The following is a 14,067-nucleotide window of genomic DNA, read 5'->3' as shown; positions in this document are numbered from 1 at the left end:
TGTTTTGCCTTATGCATACTTAGTTCAAATGCAAAGCAATTGAAATGAAAAAATCTAAGCATGTGTGCATTTTTACAGTACTTTAACACTTTTGTAGAATAGCTGTTTATTAATTGCTCTTCCAGATTTTTCATGTAGATGGTCTTCTTGGAAAATATGATAAACATGTTTTACATGTAGATGTAAATTCTTATATCATTCTCTTGAGTTTGTTCTGTTCAAAAGGCAGACAAGATGAAAACACAAGCTAATTAATTACTCCAAAGAATAATAGCTGGTTTGTCTACTGCAATCCAAAAGGGTTTGAATTTCTTTTACAAAGAGTACCTCTGAATGCAGTGTAACAAAATTTTTGTGTCAGCATTACAGTTGAACTAAATCTCTTCATCAGTTTGGGAGAAAAAATAATTAAAGGAAAAAGACATAAGAAATGGAATTGTTGCGAAGTAGTAAAAAACTCTGTAAACCCTAATATTATACTAATGTAAGTCCTCAGATCATAAGCAGAGATGTGATGCAATTCCACATTATTGTGGAGAATCTTGCCCTGCAATATCAGATGCTAATATCATTCCTTTATTGAAAGGATAAATCTTTGAGTGAATGTTGGCTACACGTTGTAACAATTCTAACTCCTCTGGAACTACTGATAATAAATAGAATTGATGACAGGCAGAGTTAGAGTACATGTTCTGTCTTGCTGTTCCTGTACTGCTTTACCATATTTTCCTAGTCTCTGCTGCTTCTCTGTATGTCTTACATATGTCTGTATGTCTTTTGAGATCATACAGCATGTGGGGGTTCAACTGTGCAGATAAATAATACTGTACTTTAGCATTTTCTAGGGCAGTTATTAAGTTGCCATATTTTTACATTATATGAAAAGACCAAGTGGAGTTCAAATAGAACAACTAAGCCAGATTCAATATGACTAGAAAAACTAACTCTAGCTAGCACAACAAATTGTTTCTTGGTAGTAAATGGTAGATTTGAAGTTAATATTGACATTAAGCAAGAAAGAGTATCACCATAGATTCATGTGTAATTTCATCCAGAAACCTTATACAAAGTAAATTTTGGCTTATTGCACTGTCACAATAATGACTTTGTGTATATATATATGAACAGTATTGGATCCCTGACAACTGCAGCTGGTGAAGTTGCTGCAGCTTTAAAATGCAGTATGAAAATGAAACAACTAGAGAGTACAGTCGACTCTGTTCCGAAGTTGCAGACAGCTCAAAAACGGTTGGCTTCTGAGCTTGAAGAGAATGATTTTCCTCCTTCCAAGAAAACTCCTGTTGCAGTAGAAGATAACCTGGAAACCACTTACAAGGTGAGCTCATAATTTGGTGAGTTTGCATGCATGGGGTAGATGCATAACACATAATAGAGCATTTTAATTATCTTTATTTTTTAATGGTGTTACTTGCTAAATATGTACTGCCTATACAACTTAAAAGGAAAATCAAAACCTATAGATTTTTTAATTTTTAAATCTACAACAGGTGTTGGGTATTACCTTATTTATTATTGGGGTTTTTGAGAATCTGTAGGCTCTCAGGTTTTTTTAATTAGACATCCTAGTAGACAGACTGGTAGTGTGTCCTACTTGGTTCATTGCCTTTATGACAATGGCATTGCAAGAGAGGAAAGTCTGTAGGCATACTGGGTAACTGACAGGTCGTCTAGATTCACTGAATGATGTTTTGAATCTGCATTGTGTCTGTTACATCAAGAAGCTGTTATTAGATAGGTATGTTCCTATTGATTCTTAGCATAGTAGGTACTAGTTTAAAAGAGCAAGCTGCCAGTGAAAACAAGCCACCATCTTTCCAGCTGCCTCTGTGCTTTTTTACAACATGACCAGGCTTGTGGCAGCAACCACCATTGATCTTTGTAAGTGGGCTAAGATTGTATAGTGTGTATTGGTGTAGGAATGGGTGGTAATTCCCCACATGATTCAGAGAGCTTTTTTAGGAAGGGATGGATAACAATCTTTTTCCTTCTTTGATCTCTTATCTCAATATCCTTGTCTTGAGTAATTTGTCGTAAGAACACCTTGAAAAGCCTGCTCAGGAAATAAGTTAAGTGATGAATGATGCTGCACTGTCTTCTGTATCAGTCCTGCTCTTAGAACTGTGCATGTGTGATAGGAGTATCAACTTCATTGTCTCTTCTGTATTCAGAGCAGTGAAAAAATTTTTTTTTTTCTTTTTTAAATACAGGCTTATTCAATTAAATCCACAGATGTCCCCGTGGTAACTTCTGGTATGTACACTTAAACTTGTATACCAAAGTATAATGAATGTAAACACATCACAACTTAATACTGGTTGTCATGCTAAATAGTTCTGTATGAGGCCATGTAATACAAAAGCAGAAACAAATTTTCCTGGTACTACAGTAATACCACCATTCCATGATTATTGCTATAAACTAGGTGTGCTGAATTACATAAATGTTAATTTAATAATGGTTCTAAAAGCATTGCTGTAGCTAGTATATTGGTGAAATTTGAGAGGGTTTTTTGACTAAACATGTTATCTTCTCTTAAGCAAGTATTTCTATCTGTGAAGAGCACTAATAATCAAAAGTATTAACTGGCATTTTAACCACACTATGCCAAAATAGTTTATTTTTATTTTGTTTTGTTACTTTTACTAAAAATGTAATTATTTAGAACCTTAATCTGCCTCTGAAGACACAGAAAAAGCAAAACTGCTAACAATGCCATCTGCATTAATCTGAGCCTGTGAAGGGCTTGGTGAACTGTAATTTTCGCCCTGAAAAAGACTTCTAAGGGAAGTTGTAGAAGCTTAAACAGCTTGGTGACTAGACTAAGTTCTGTGGTGTGCTGTTAAGGATGAGAGGGGGAAAAGTGTGCTGTAAAATTTAAAACCACACTTCTACCAGCTTTTCCCCATAACATCCATATGATGTTAGAAGCCTTAAAAGTAGACCATGAACTTAAAAATCGTAGCAGTGGTGACTTATGAAAGTAAATGGACAAATGAGACTAAACAAAAAATCAGCCATTTTGTTGTAATGGTGGAAGCCATTTTAATATCATGCATTTTTTTGGCTCTTGTGTTATCACTGAAGTCTTTGACTCTCAACTCCTTTTACAGGGAATCCTTTTCAAAAAACAGAGTCTTCAGCAAAGGAAGAAGTACTTACTTCTGTATTGGTTTCTGAGTCTATCTTACAACTGGCTGAGAGAAGCCAGCTTGAGACTTTGGAGAGCTTAGAGAAACCATCACATGAGAATCCAGCATCCAAAAAGGAAGAGGAGGTTATGTCTAGATTAACCTCTTACAGGAAAGCAGAAATAAGTGGACAAGAAAAGCAGGAGAATGTGCATGAATCTGCACAGTTAGAACATACTGGAAACACAGCATCATCTTCAAAAACTCCATTACTCAGGTATGCAATAATTGCAGTAATGTTTTGTCAGCTTGTTCTGTAAAAAAAATCGTGTTTCTATGTTGACATCTTTTCAGTCCGCTTGTTTGTGACCTGCATGGCTAAGAGTTACAGTATCTATACTCCCCTGCAAATCAGAAAGGATCAAACTTTGGAATGCTTGGAAATTTGCATTATTTTACTCATTAAATGAGTAGATCAACTGGAGGGCACTATTGATGTATTATGTGTCTATTTAGATTTGATAGATGCCTCTTGCCAGGCAGACATCCATTGGCTGTGATAGGAACTTAGGGTAATTTGTGATTTTCCATAGTAAGTCTGTTGTTGTGAGATTTATTTTGGCGTTTGTCCTCCTAGTAAGATCTGTTACGGGTACAGTACTGAGCACACTGAATTTTTAGGACTAACTTAAGTCATTTCCCCAAAGGAGTTCCAATCTCGGCGGCTCAGAGTGTATTTCTCTTACCTATCTGTTGACTTGATCTGTACTATCTGTACTGTTTGGTTAAATGTTTTGAGTTCCTGCTATCTGTTGCTCCAGTGCTCAAATATTTTGATTGTAATACTCCACTGCCCTCTTCTAATCTGTCATTTACTTTTTCATTATGCTTGTGTGAGTACCAATACTGGCTATTTATACTTGGGACATCCACAGCAATTGGATAGTGATGCATTAACATCAGAATCCTTGCCTTAAAGTTTACTTTCTGATTTGTAAATTCTTAACAATATGAAAAGTTAATGCTTTGGGTATCTCCGTCAGTGCCGTGACTTCCATATGCTCACTGGTCTAGGTTTGCTGCTGTAAGTTGGCTAAAACCCTGCAGCATGTAGTCTGCTGTAGCCCTATCCTTGGTGATCAGGTTTTCCATTGATTACATGAAGGATGCTCAGAATTTTCAGTTTGTTCTTCAGGAGTGTGTCTCCATCCTTCTTGGAACCACTCTCTGAAAGTCTAGTAGCTTGTTATGGGCTGTGGATTAGCAGCAATTAGTAGGTTCCTGTTCTCAGGGTTAAAAATCGTCAACAATCTCTGTGACTGTTCAAAAAACCTTTTGTATCAAAACATTCAGTAATACAAAAGCCTTTCTCACAATGACTTTTTTTTTCCCGTAGAATTTTCAAATGTCCTGTAGGTGTGTTTGTTTCCTTTGTAATTGTTTGGACTCCCGCAATGCTATTTACATCTTTCTTTTATGGAGCAATCCTATGACATCCTGACTATATTTGTTTTGAACAGGGGTGGACGAAAACCATTGGGATTTTTATCTTTAATTTGCAAAAAACGTAATTCTGAATCTGCAGAAGACACCAAAGGGAATAGAGGGAAGATCCAAAAGCCTAGAATTGTGACTCCAAAACGAAGTCTAAAGAAACCCACTCTGTCAACTAAGGATGATAGGGAATCTTGTTCCTTTCCCTCTACTTCATCATCTGTGGAACATGAACATGTAGCTGCTGATGCTGCAGTTATGGTATGAGTTTACTTTTGAACACCCATGCATTTCTGGGGTGTGAAGAATAGAGAATTAGTTGTTTCAGGAGTGGGTAGATGGGTGTGTAGCGTTCATGTTTTGAGAGCAGTATCTGTTCTGGTTGACAAATTCTGACTTGTGCATGTGTAGGAAACCTGTAAGGGAACTAAGTTCATTTTCCTCTGCATGGATATCTATTTTCTTCTCATTTTCAGCAAACTATTTTTTTTCCTTTGGTCAAAACTTCCAACATAAATAATATACCCCCACAAAAAGCTCATGTGCATATATACATAAATATATTTACACATATGCACCAATGAAGACTGTTAAGAGGAACCTTTTCTTGTTTTATCAGGTTCCAAGTAACAGCTCATCTGAGAAGCCACCTCTCTGTGCTAAAGATGAAGAGAAGGAAGGAGAGCCCACCAAAATCTCTGAGTACTTTTTCAGTGACATCTTCATGGAAGTGGATGATTCAGAATAGCAAATGGATTTTATAAAAACCTAGAATCAGAATATACTGCAACAAGAAAAGAGTATTTTAAAAGTTCCAATTTGTTCTGATACTCATTATGCCACACTTACTGTCAGCCAGTAATAACAGTACTCTTGTTAATTAATGCTGTGAAGATGAAATGGATTCTTTCTGAAGCAACCCCAGGCACTTTCAAAATGCTGACATAGTCTAAACCACTACAGTGATGTCATTGGACCAGACTACCGACTGCTGGCTTATGGTTTCACTTGTTTAGACACTGATAGTGAGTGCATGACTATCCTACAGAAAAGTGCAATGAAATAATGTTTAATCCTGCAACAAGTATCCTTTTCCATTTTAATGCTACAGCTTTTTGGTACTTACTATTCAAGTTCTTTACTTCTTTTTGTGAAGTATGTTACATTAGAAGGAGGAATGAATCGTTTGGGTATAATATAATATCTGAAGATCAGAATGCAAATACCAGAAGTGGTGTAGTAAATACACACATATATACATATGTCAAGCATTGCAGGTATTTTTATTAGAATTTCCAAATTAAGTATTTTTGTAAGAGTTTTTTAACCACATAATTTAAAAGTTCCTAACCTGAAAAGCTCAATAGGATTGGTTCCTTAAAAATGTGTTGAAAACTTAAAAAAATGATTTGCTAAAAGATGATAACATAAGATTAATATTTGCAACCTTTTTTATCACTTGAAGGAAGAGACTGATGTTTCCTTCCTGGTATAAATGCTAATTTTCTTCTAAATTGTAAAACAAAGCTATAGATACAATTTCTTTTCTTTGTTTTTTCATGTAGTTGTTTGTATATTTGCTGACTTCCTCAGTTTCCCTTGTGCAAAGCAGCACAAAGGGATTGGATTTACACCATGATTATACAATGTCACTTTTGAAGATTTGCTGCTTTGAAGAAGTTGAATTAAAAGGATTTTCTCATGCTGCATGTCTGCTTGTACTGTAACTTGCTATAAAATTCTGGTGTAGCTTTAGATTTTCGTCTAAGTTTTTACTTACCTCATCAAGAAGTTTGTCTTGATGAGGTAATTAGGTTTATGCACTCTCAAATTCAGGTGGTCCCTGAAAGATTCAGTATTTAGTCTGAAACTTCTTCTTGCACGAGTGGAGTAGTCTTAAAATTTTTCCCATTACTTAATACTTCCAGGTACTTTTACAGAACGATTTATTATGAAGGTGAAACTGATGTTTAAATGGTATTGATAATGTTCTCAAGAAAGCTATCATCAGGTTTGTACTGGGTAATCCTTTACTGGCAGGTAAATAATATAAATAGTTAGTTAACTTTGAAATAGTTGATGAAGCCTGAGAATGTTTTTCTTTTCAGAAGTTATTGGCAAGGCTTCTGAAGGAGCCCTTAAAATTTTGTCAGAGAGGAGAAATACAGAAAAAAAGCTACTGTTACTGCAAACTGGTATGTTAGCTGGTCTCTGCCAACGAAATGTCACTAGCAGCAGTGTATTCCTTGAGGTGATGGAAAAGGGGCTCATGGTCCCAGTGTAGAGTAACTTACTTGAAAGCATCGGATCAACCCACCTCACCCCCCAAAAAACCCTTTAAAACACCAACAACAGTTTCTGTTCAGATGGTATCTTGTGCTTTGCCTAATCCATTTGACTTGAAATGTTAATCTAAGTATTGTTTTAGTGTAAACATTATGAAAGAGATTAATGTATACATGTAATTCTATGTATTGTATATCTTGTAGATATTAAGTATGCAGGTGTTTACTTCCTGATATGTGTGGCATGTTTATATCACTTGCACTCATAGAGCCTAAAAATAGATTCTTGGGGAGTGGCTATGAAATAATTGCTGTGAGTACCTTCTGAGTAAGTTCTGAGGGGATAATCATTCTACATTTAGTTGCATACATTTAAGCTTGCATTCATGTTACAAGGAGGAAAAAAAAATCAACTACTTCATTACTAAGATTTATGGTGCCTTATCTGCATTGCTAATTGGGGCTACACTTTCTTTTTCCTTGCAGCAAATTACATGCACTTTGTTAGAGGAATTTTTTTTTAAGAACAAACTCAATTTGAATAGGAAGACAATTTTGTGTTCTGTTTTGTGTATGGAAGTTTTATAATGATGAAGGAGGTAAGAAAATATAATTGAAATCTCAATATGTATGGGTAGCATTTTTACAAAGATGTGGCATAAAACTGCTTTGCTTAGAGTTGTATGACACCCTGTATCATCACATATAAGCTTTCTGTGTCAAAGGAAGTAGTCCTATTCTGTATGTAAATTATGTGAATAAATTATTTTCTTTTACCTGTGTTTCTATTTCTTAAAGTATCAGTTGCAGTTTCTAAATACTTATAAGTACAGGAAGCTAACAAGTGTGAACGAAAGGAAAGGCTGAATTTTGGGCTGCACCACTGCGGTGCACACAGACCTGCTGGTAACAGGCTGAGCCTGCTTTAACAGGGGCGTTGTCTTTGTTCCCTGCTTTTGTTTTAGAATAGAACTTAATTTACTTGGTATCAGACTTGCCAGTGTTAACTTTCTCTAAAGACAAGGGCCTTTTAAAGTAAAACTGGAATGTGGAAGAATAGTACGGGAGAAACTCGACCAAAGATAGTTTGGGTTTTAAAAAGATCTGTCTGTCCCTACTACTGCATGACAAGTTTCTAAGAACGGCAAGGGCTTTCCTAGGCTTTACAAACACGTGATCTTGCGTGAAAAGTGGGGCGTCCCTACACAATTCTTCCAAAGGGCGTTCTACAGCATTAGCTCGTCCCGGGGACCGGGCAAGGACTCCACGGCCGGGCCCGGCCCCACTGTGCCCATTGGCTGCGCCGGGGGGAGTGGCGGCGGCCTGGGACGGCTGCCTGGGCTCGGCTCCGCTCGGCTCGGCTCCGCTCGGCTCCGCTCGGCTCGGCCCGGCCCGTCACAGCGCAGCCATGCTGCTGGGCGCCCCGCGACTCCCAGGCCGCTGTCTGGGGCTGCTGCGCCCGCTGCTCGCCCGCGAGTACCGCGGCGAGGCCGTAGCGGCCGTGGGGTCGCGCCCCGACGCGGGTTCCGCGCTCTACCAGGTAGGGCGGCGGGGCGACGGGGCCCGGGCGGGCCGGGGGGCGCAGCGGCGCCACGGACGGGGCGGTGCCGCGGGGCAGGGTGGACGCGGCGAGCACGTGCCCACGCACAGGCCCGGGCCCGACCCCGCCCCGGCCACGCGCCCCGGGTGCCCGGGCCTGTCCGTGTCGGCGGGCTGAGCCTGCAGAGAGCGTGTGGAAACAGCGCCGGTCGGTGCCGTCGTCTGCCTCGTGATGGATGTTTTTGCACTTTTAAATCAGGATGCCAGCTCTTGCTGCATTTCAGGCTGGTCGATATCGTGCTAGTGAGGTGGAGGCGGGGTTTGTAGACAGTGGAAGATGGAGCCCAATTATTTCAAAGTTGGATGTTTCCTTGTGTTTGCAAATTCGTTCCCGAGTTGCAAACAGGTGGAATATTTGTACAGAGTCATGGGCTTGCCTCCAAAAACATAATCTTTGAGCAGGAGAGTTAGGTGTATTTCCAGTTTGCTTTACGAAGAGAGAGCAGTACGTCCATATGGTATAAACATCTAATTTTAATAGGGCATTATTAATGTCATCGCATTCAAAAATCGTGTTTACAGTTAGGCTGAGAAAAACATGGCTTTAGGTAGGAATCAAGACTGATAGAAGGGCAGTGTTTTCTTATTTGTTCACATAAAATATAAAGCAGTGTGTGAATCAACAACATGTATTCGTACTGAGATAGGTCCATGGGTTCTGTGTTTGGGTCTGTGCTTTGTTCTGCAGAAACTAAATTTGGGACAGAAATTAGGTGACTGAGGCTTCTGTGTAATCTCAGTATTTGTCCATATGTGTGTATGTGTTCATGTACATACAAAACTTGTGTATGTGAAGTGTGTGTATATACGTGTACACATTTATATTTTGTGTACCAAAAAATTGTAATACTTTGATAAGTTGTCCCCAGACTCACGGTTATGTCTGGATAAGTCTCAACCTCTAAAGAAAAACAGGGCTTGGTAAAATAGCTGTTAGTGTTAGTATTTGGTAGAAATAATTCAGACGCTGTTAAGTGCATGCATTGCTTACAAACACAAAGAGGTGGAAGTCCCTGCTGTGAGACACTTAGCCGTCTGAAAAACAGTAATACAGGGAATAAGGATGCGAACACAAGAAGTCATGATACATGATCAAGGTCTTGCCTTCTTTAGTCAATGTCTACCTTTCTGGCTGTGAATACAACTAGACAGGCTTGCCTTCATGAAGCAAACTGTCTCTTTTAGCTGTCTTTCAGGCAAAGAGGTAATTTAAAAGTGAGTGAGTCTAAATTCTGGAAAACGAAAGAAAGTCACTGAAGATTCCAGGGACTAGCTCTTACATCCTCTTTGATGATGTAGCAGTAATTCATATAGCTTGTGCTTAAGTAACTGTAGAATTAGTCTGTAGGGTTTGCCTCTTACTTCTGTAAAAAATTTGTAAAAATCCTCATGTTAACAGCAGAATTTTACACAACTTGCTGGTGTGAGGACCAGTTTCCAGAAAGAACTTAATGCCAGTTCACTGACTTTTTTCTTCATTATTTAATAACAATAATGAAGAGCCCACAAATACATGGTAGAACTAGCACATCTATTTCTGAGAGAAGTCTTTTCTGCGTGCATTCAGAATTATTTTAAAACATTTTTTCTTCTCATTGGTGAAGTATAACAGTGTTCTACTCTGGTTTAAGGCATGAAAGACCATGATAGAAGTTAAGGGAATTTAGGCGACTCACATGTTTCTATGCAGTATTTTTTATAGTTTATCTAAAAAGTCCTCTCACAGTTGTTTTTTTTTTTCATGTAGAGTAGCTAAACTAGCTACAGTGAATCAAAATCTAATGAAAGAGTCTATGACTGTGATTACTGTTCCTGTTAATATCTCCTGCCCTTTTAGCTGCTTTTTTTTTCCTATGTTAAAGGTGAGTATTTAAGCACAGTATTGTGTGCAAAAGGTAAGTGTTTTTAGAGAAAACAGACTGACTGAACAAGGAGAAACAGGGAAAATTTTTGATGTGTAAAGGTGCAAAATGACCCAGCCAGACAAGATGAACACTGATGCAGCGTAATACTGGATGTTGTGACAACTGCAGACTTTCAAAAGGATGGAATGACAAGATACATTTTTATCTTTCAAGAGAGTATTTTTAATCTATTCCTAGCAATTACAAAGGCAAAAAAATAGGTTCTTTTGAAAGTCACCATACAGCCAAAGCACTTCAAATGTGAGCTGAATCTGTACATGTTTTTGTTTTATTTCTGCTTTGCTTCTTTGCCTTTCAGTGCCTAAGTGAACAAACTCAACTGCAATATTTGCAGCTTCTTCTTAAGGGAAACATTAATTCTGAGTGTTCAATTATATATGAATGTAGAGTTACCAGGTGGATTTTTTCTGTCAAAATAGACTCTAACATCGTGTAAATGAGAATTAGACAAGGGAATAAGATCTTTTTGTGCAGCATGTTCTTTTATTGCAGTTGCACTTTTCAAAAAGGTAGTAAAGTTCTTAATGTGTCTGGAAAAAAGAAAACGCAATGAATTAAGCTTGACTAATACCTTTAAATTCCTAAGAAATTGTAAAAAAGCACCAACCTGCTGTAATGTACACTCAGAGTTTTGGATAATTCTTATAGAAATGGTGACCTCTGTACTGATTCACTCATATACAGAACATGAGTTTTTGTTTTTCTAGAGGTATAATGGGAAGAGCACCGGCTTTTAAAAAAAAAAAGACAAAAACGCAACCAAACCAAGACAAAACAAAACCAGCTTTTGTTTTATCTATTTGTTCAACCTAAACAGCAAGAATCCAAAAAGTGTTTACCAAAATCTATTTGACCTAGGTTATTCATCCTTTGATACAAGTCATAAGAGCACTTAATTTGAATCTGCATTTTTTAAAAGTGAATTGAAACTGCAAGCAAACTTAGGCCAAAAATAAATAAAATCTAAGAAACAGCACTCAACTCTGTAGCGACTAGTTCTATTTTGGTTTATTAAATTCAGAACTAGTTACTGTCATAACACAATAAGACTTTTGGTAAAGCATTCTTGTTAAGTGCTTTGGGATACTTGAGACAAGCATAGGTAGAAATGTTACTACTTTAATGACAATACAGAGACTATTTAGTAAGGTAAAATGAGATTTGGAAGAAAAATTAGTCTTGTACTTCTTATTTTTTGATTATTAAAAATTTTTATAGTCACCCTTGGTTGAATTTAAAATTCTGTTTTGTTCCCCTTTTAGGAGAACTATAAAAGAATGAAAGCACTGGTAACTGAACTACAAGAACAAGTGGAAAAAATCAGGTTAGGTAAGTATGATAGTCTATGAAAACATTTTAGAATAATAACCTGGCACTTGGCCTTGTTGACCCTCAGAGAGTTGGCCTTGGCCCCATTGATCCAGCCTGTCCAGAACTCTCTGCAGAGTCTTCTTGCCCTCCAGCAGAGCAACACGCCCTTCCAACTTGCTGTTTTCCAGGAACTCACTGAGGGTGCACTCAATCCTGTGTCCAGATTGTTGTTAAACTTATTAAACAGGACTGGCTCCAAAACTAAGCCCTGGGGAACCCCACTAGTGACCACCCATGAGCTGGATGTAACTCCAGCCACCTCCACTGTCTGGGCCCAGCTGTCCAGGCAGGGCCTTTTACCCAGCAAAGAGTGCACCAATCCAAGCCATGAACAGCTGGGTTCTCCAGGAGAGCACTGTGGCAGCATCAGATGCTTTGGCAAAGCATCAAATATTTTGCCAAAGTTCACGGAGACAACATCCACAGCCTTTCTCTCATCCTCTAAGTGTGTCATCCTGTTACAGGAAGAGATCAGGTTGGTTAAGCTGGACCTGCCTTTCCCAAGCCTTTGCTGACTGGGCCTGACCCCCTGGCTGTCCTCTATGTGTTGCATAGTGGCACTCAACGTGATCTGCTCCATGTCCTTCCCTGGCACCACTGTCAGGCTGACAGGTCTGTAGTTCCTTGGATTGTCTCTCCAGCCCTTCTTGTGGATGGGTGTCACACTGACTAACTTCCAGTCACCATGGTTAGTCAGGCCTGCTGATAAATGATGGAAAGTGCCTCTGTGGGCTCTTTCACCAGCTCCCTCACTGCCCTTGGATCTGTTCCCATAAACCTGTGTGTGTATAAGTAGTGTATAGTGGGTCACTAGCCAGTTTCCCTTGGATTAAGGGGGCTTCAGTTTGCTCCCTGTTGCATCCCTGCTCCTATCTTCCAGCTCAGTGGACTGGTATCCATTTAAAGACTGAATCAAAGAAGGTATTAAGTGCCTGTGCCTTTTCTTCATCCTCTTGTCACCATATTTCCCCATGCATCCAGTAAAGGATGGGGATTCTCCTTTGTTCTTCTTTCATTGGTTGTTCTTTTCCAAATTCCTTGCTGTAGTTGAGCTAGCAAAGAGAAAGCAGGTCTGTAGTAGTTTAAAAGATTGAAATCTGTGTTTCTTCTTTTTCACTTGCAAGGCTATCTGAATGAATTGCAGTTGAGTAGAATTAATGGAGACAATAAAATGAAAACATTTAATAAACGCTTATTATGCTGCTGGAGGCTGAGCATGTAGCTTTAATTCTGCTCTTTTAGTGACTATCATGATACTCGTTTTGTCATTTTATACACTGTTTCTTATATAATGCATTTTCTTTTACAACTTTGGAATGGAGCACAGTTAAGGTTTTGTGCTCAGTGTTTTTTCTCTCCTGTTGTGAAGCCGGGATCTAGAGTTCCTGAGGAGATGTTTAAACCCATGGACTGCCTCTGCCTTTTATGGGTATAGAGGCTGTTCAGCAATTCATGAACTAATGATGCATGTCTCAGGAGCTAATGATTATGGCCTTCTTCCTTGCTGCTTGTTTGCCTGTCTTTGCATGCCGCACAATGACAGGAGAGGACCACAGTGCTGGTCTTTCCTTCATCTGAGCAACCTCTATCAGGATGTTAATACACAGTTTTGAGTGGCATTGATTGAAATTGCTTTACATATCATTTAAGTACATAAGAAAAATTAGGTGCCTGTGTTGAGTACTTCTGAAGGATATGTGCAACATCTTTAGATTTCACTGTAAAAGCTGTCTGTCAGAGGATGAGTTCTTGTTTGAGGTCTTTGTAATGAATGCTTCATTTAGCATTCATTAGCTGTTATTCAGTGTGTAGGGTTTTCCTGAACTCATATCCCAGTCTACTAGGTAATCCAGAGCTGTGCAACAGGAAGTGGTCCCTGCCCCTTTCCTTTTCTGACAGGAAGCACGAGAAGTAGGTGAGATACCTTTAATATCCATGACTGATCATAGCACATCAGCAGTCCCAGTGGTGTAGGCATTGTTGTAAAGGAGAAATTAAGAAGAGGATTCAAATTAAATGTCTCAAAGTTTGTTTCATTGTTCAGGATGCTGCTTCTCAGAATGGAGGTTAGTGCAGGGTAGAGTGTCTGGATGTTTGGAAGAGGAATGTTCAATAGAATGGCTTCAGGGCCTGGTAAGCAAGCATTTGTGATGCACAGAGATGACAAAAGTCTCAGGATGGAAATTATTTTTACAGCATCATGCAGTGTAAACGAAAGATTTCAGAAGTCAGAGATAATGTAGT

General features: G+C 38.7%; 2 protein-coding genes across 7 annotated transcripts in view; both read left to right on the top strand.

The window, feature by feature from the left end:
• Nucleotides 1-7,698, top strand: part of BDP1 (B double prime 1, subunit of RNA polymerase III transcription initiation factor IIIB) — a 51,296-nt gene extending 43,598 nt beyond the window's left edge. For all 5 annotated transcript variants that reach the window (XM_066181519.1, XM_066181518.1, XM_066181516.1 and 2 more), the window contains exons 38-42: nucleotides 1,129-1,336; nucleotides 2,229-2,271; nucleotides 3,132-3,426; nucleotides 4,670-4,904; nucleotides 5,263-7,698. In XM_066181519.1, the coding sequence (XP_066037616.1) occupies nucleotides 1,129-1,336; nucleotides 2,229-2,271; nucleotides 3,132-3,426; nucleotides 4,670-4,904; nucleotides 5,263-5,391 (910 nt within the window). In that variant the 3' untranslated portion in view covers nucleotides 5,392-7,698. The remainder of the gene's footprint in view (nucleotides 1-1,128; nucleotides 1,337-2,228; nucleotides 2,272-3,131; nucleotides 3,427-4,669; nucleotides 4,905-5,262) is intronic.
• Nucleotides 7,699-8,268: 570 nt separating this feature from the next.
• MCCC2 (methylcrotonyl-CoA carboxylase subunit 2) overlaps nucleotides 8,269-14,067 on the top strand; it is a 39,817-nt gene continuing 34,018 nt past the window's right edge. The window contains exons 1-2 of one of the 2 annotated variants that reach the window (XM_066181513.1): nucleotides 8,269-8,468; nucleotides 11,715-11,781. In XM_066181513.1, coding sequence (XP_066037610.1) covers nucleotides 8,337-8,468; nucleotides 11,715-11,781 — 199 coding nt within the window. In that variant the 5' untranslated portion in view covers nucleotides 8,269-8,336. Of the gene's footprint in view, nucleotides 8,469-11,714; nucleotides 11,782-14,067 lie in introns of those variants that run through there. The other variant, XM_066181514.1, reaches the window with a different exon arrangement.

The sequence above is a fragment of the Chamaea fasciata genome, unplaced genomic scaffold (assembly GCF_029207755.1).
Source record: "Chamaea fasciata isolate MVZ Bird 193981 ecotype frontalis unplaced genomic scaffold, bChaFas1.0.hap1 SCAF_4, whole genome shotgun sequence".
NCBI classification, from domain to species: Eukaryota; Metazoa; Chordata; class Aves; order Passeriformes; family Sylviidae; genus Chamaea; species Chamaea fasciata.
This window is presented reverse-complemented; position numbering and strand designations above follow the sequence as displayed.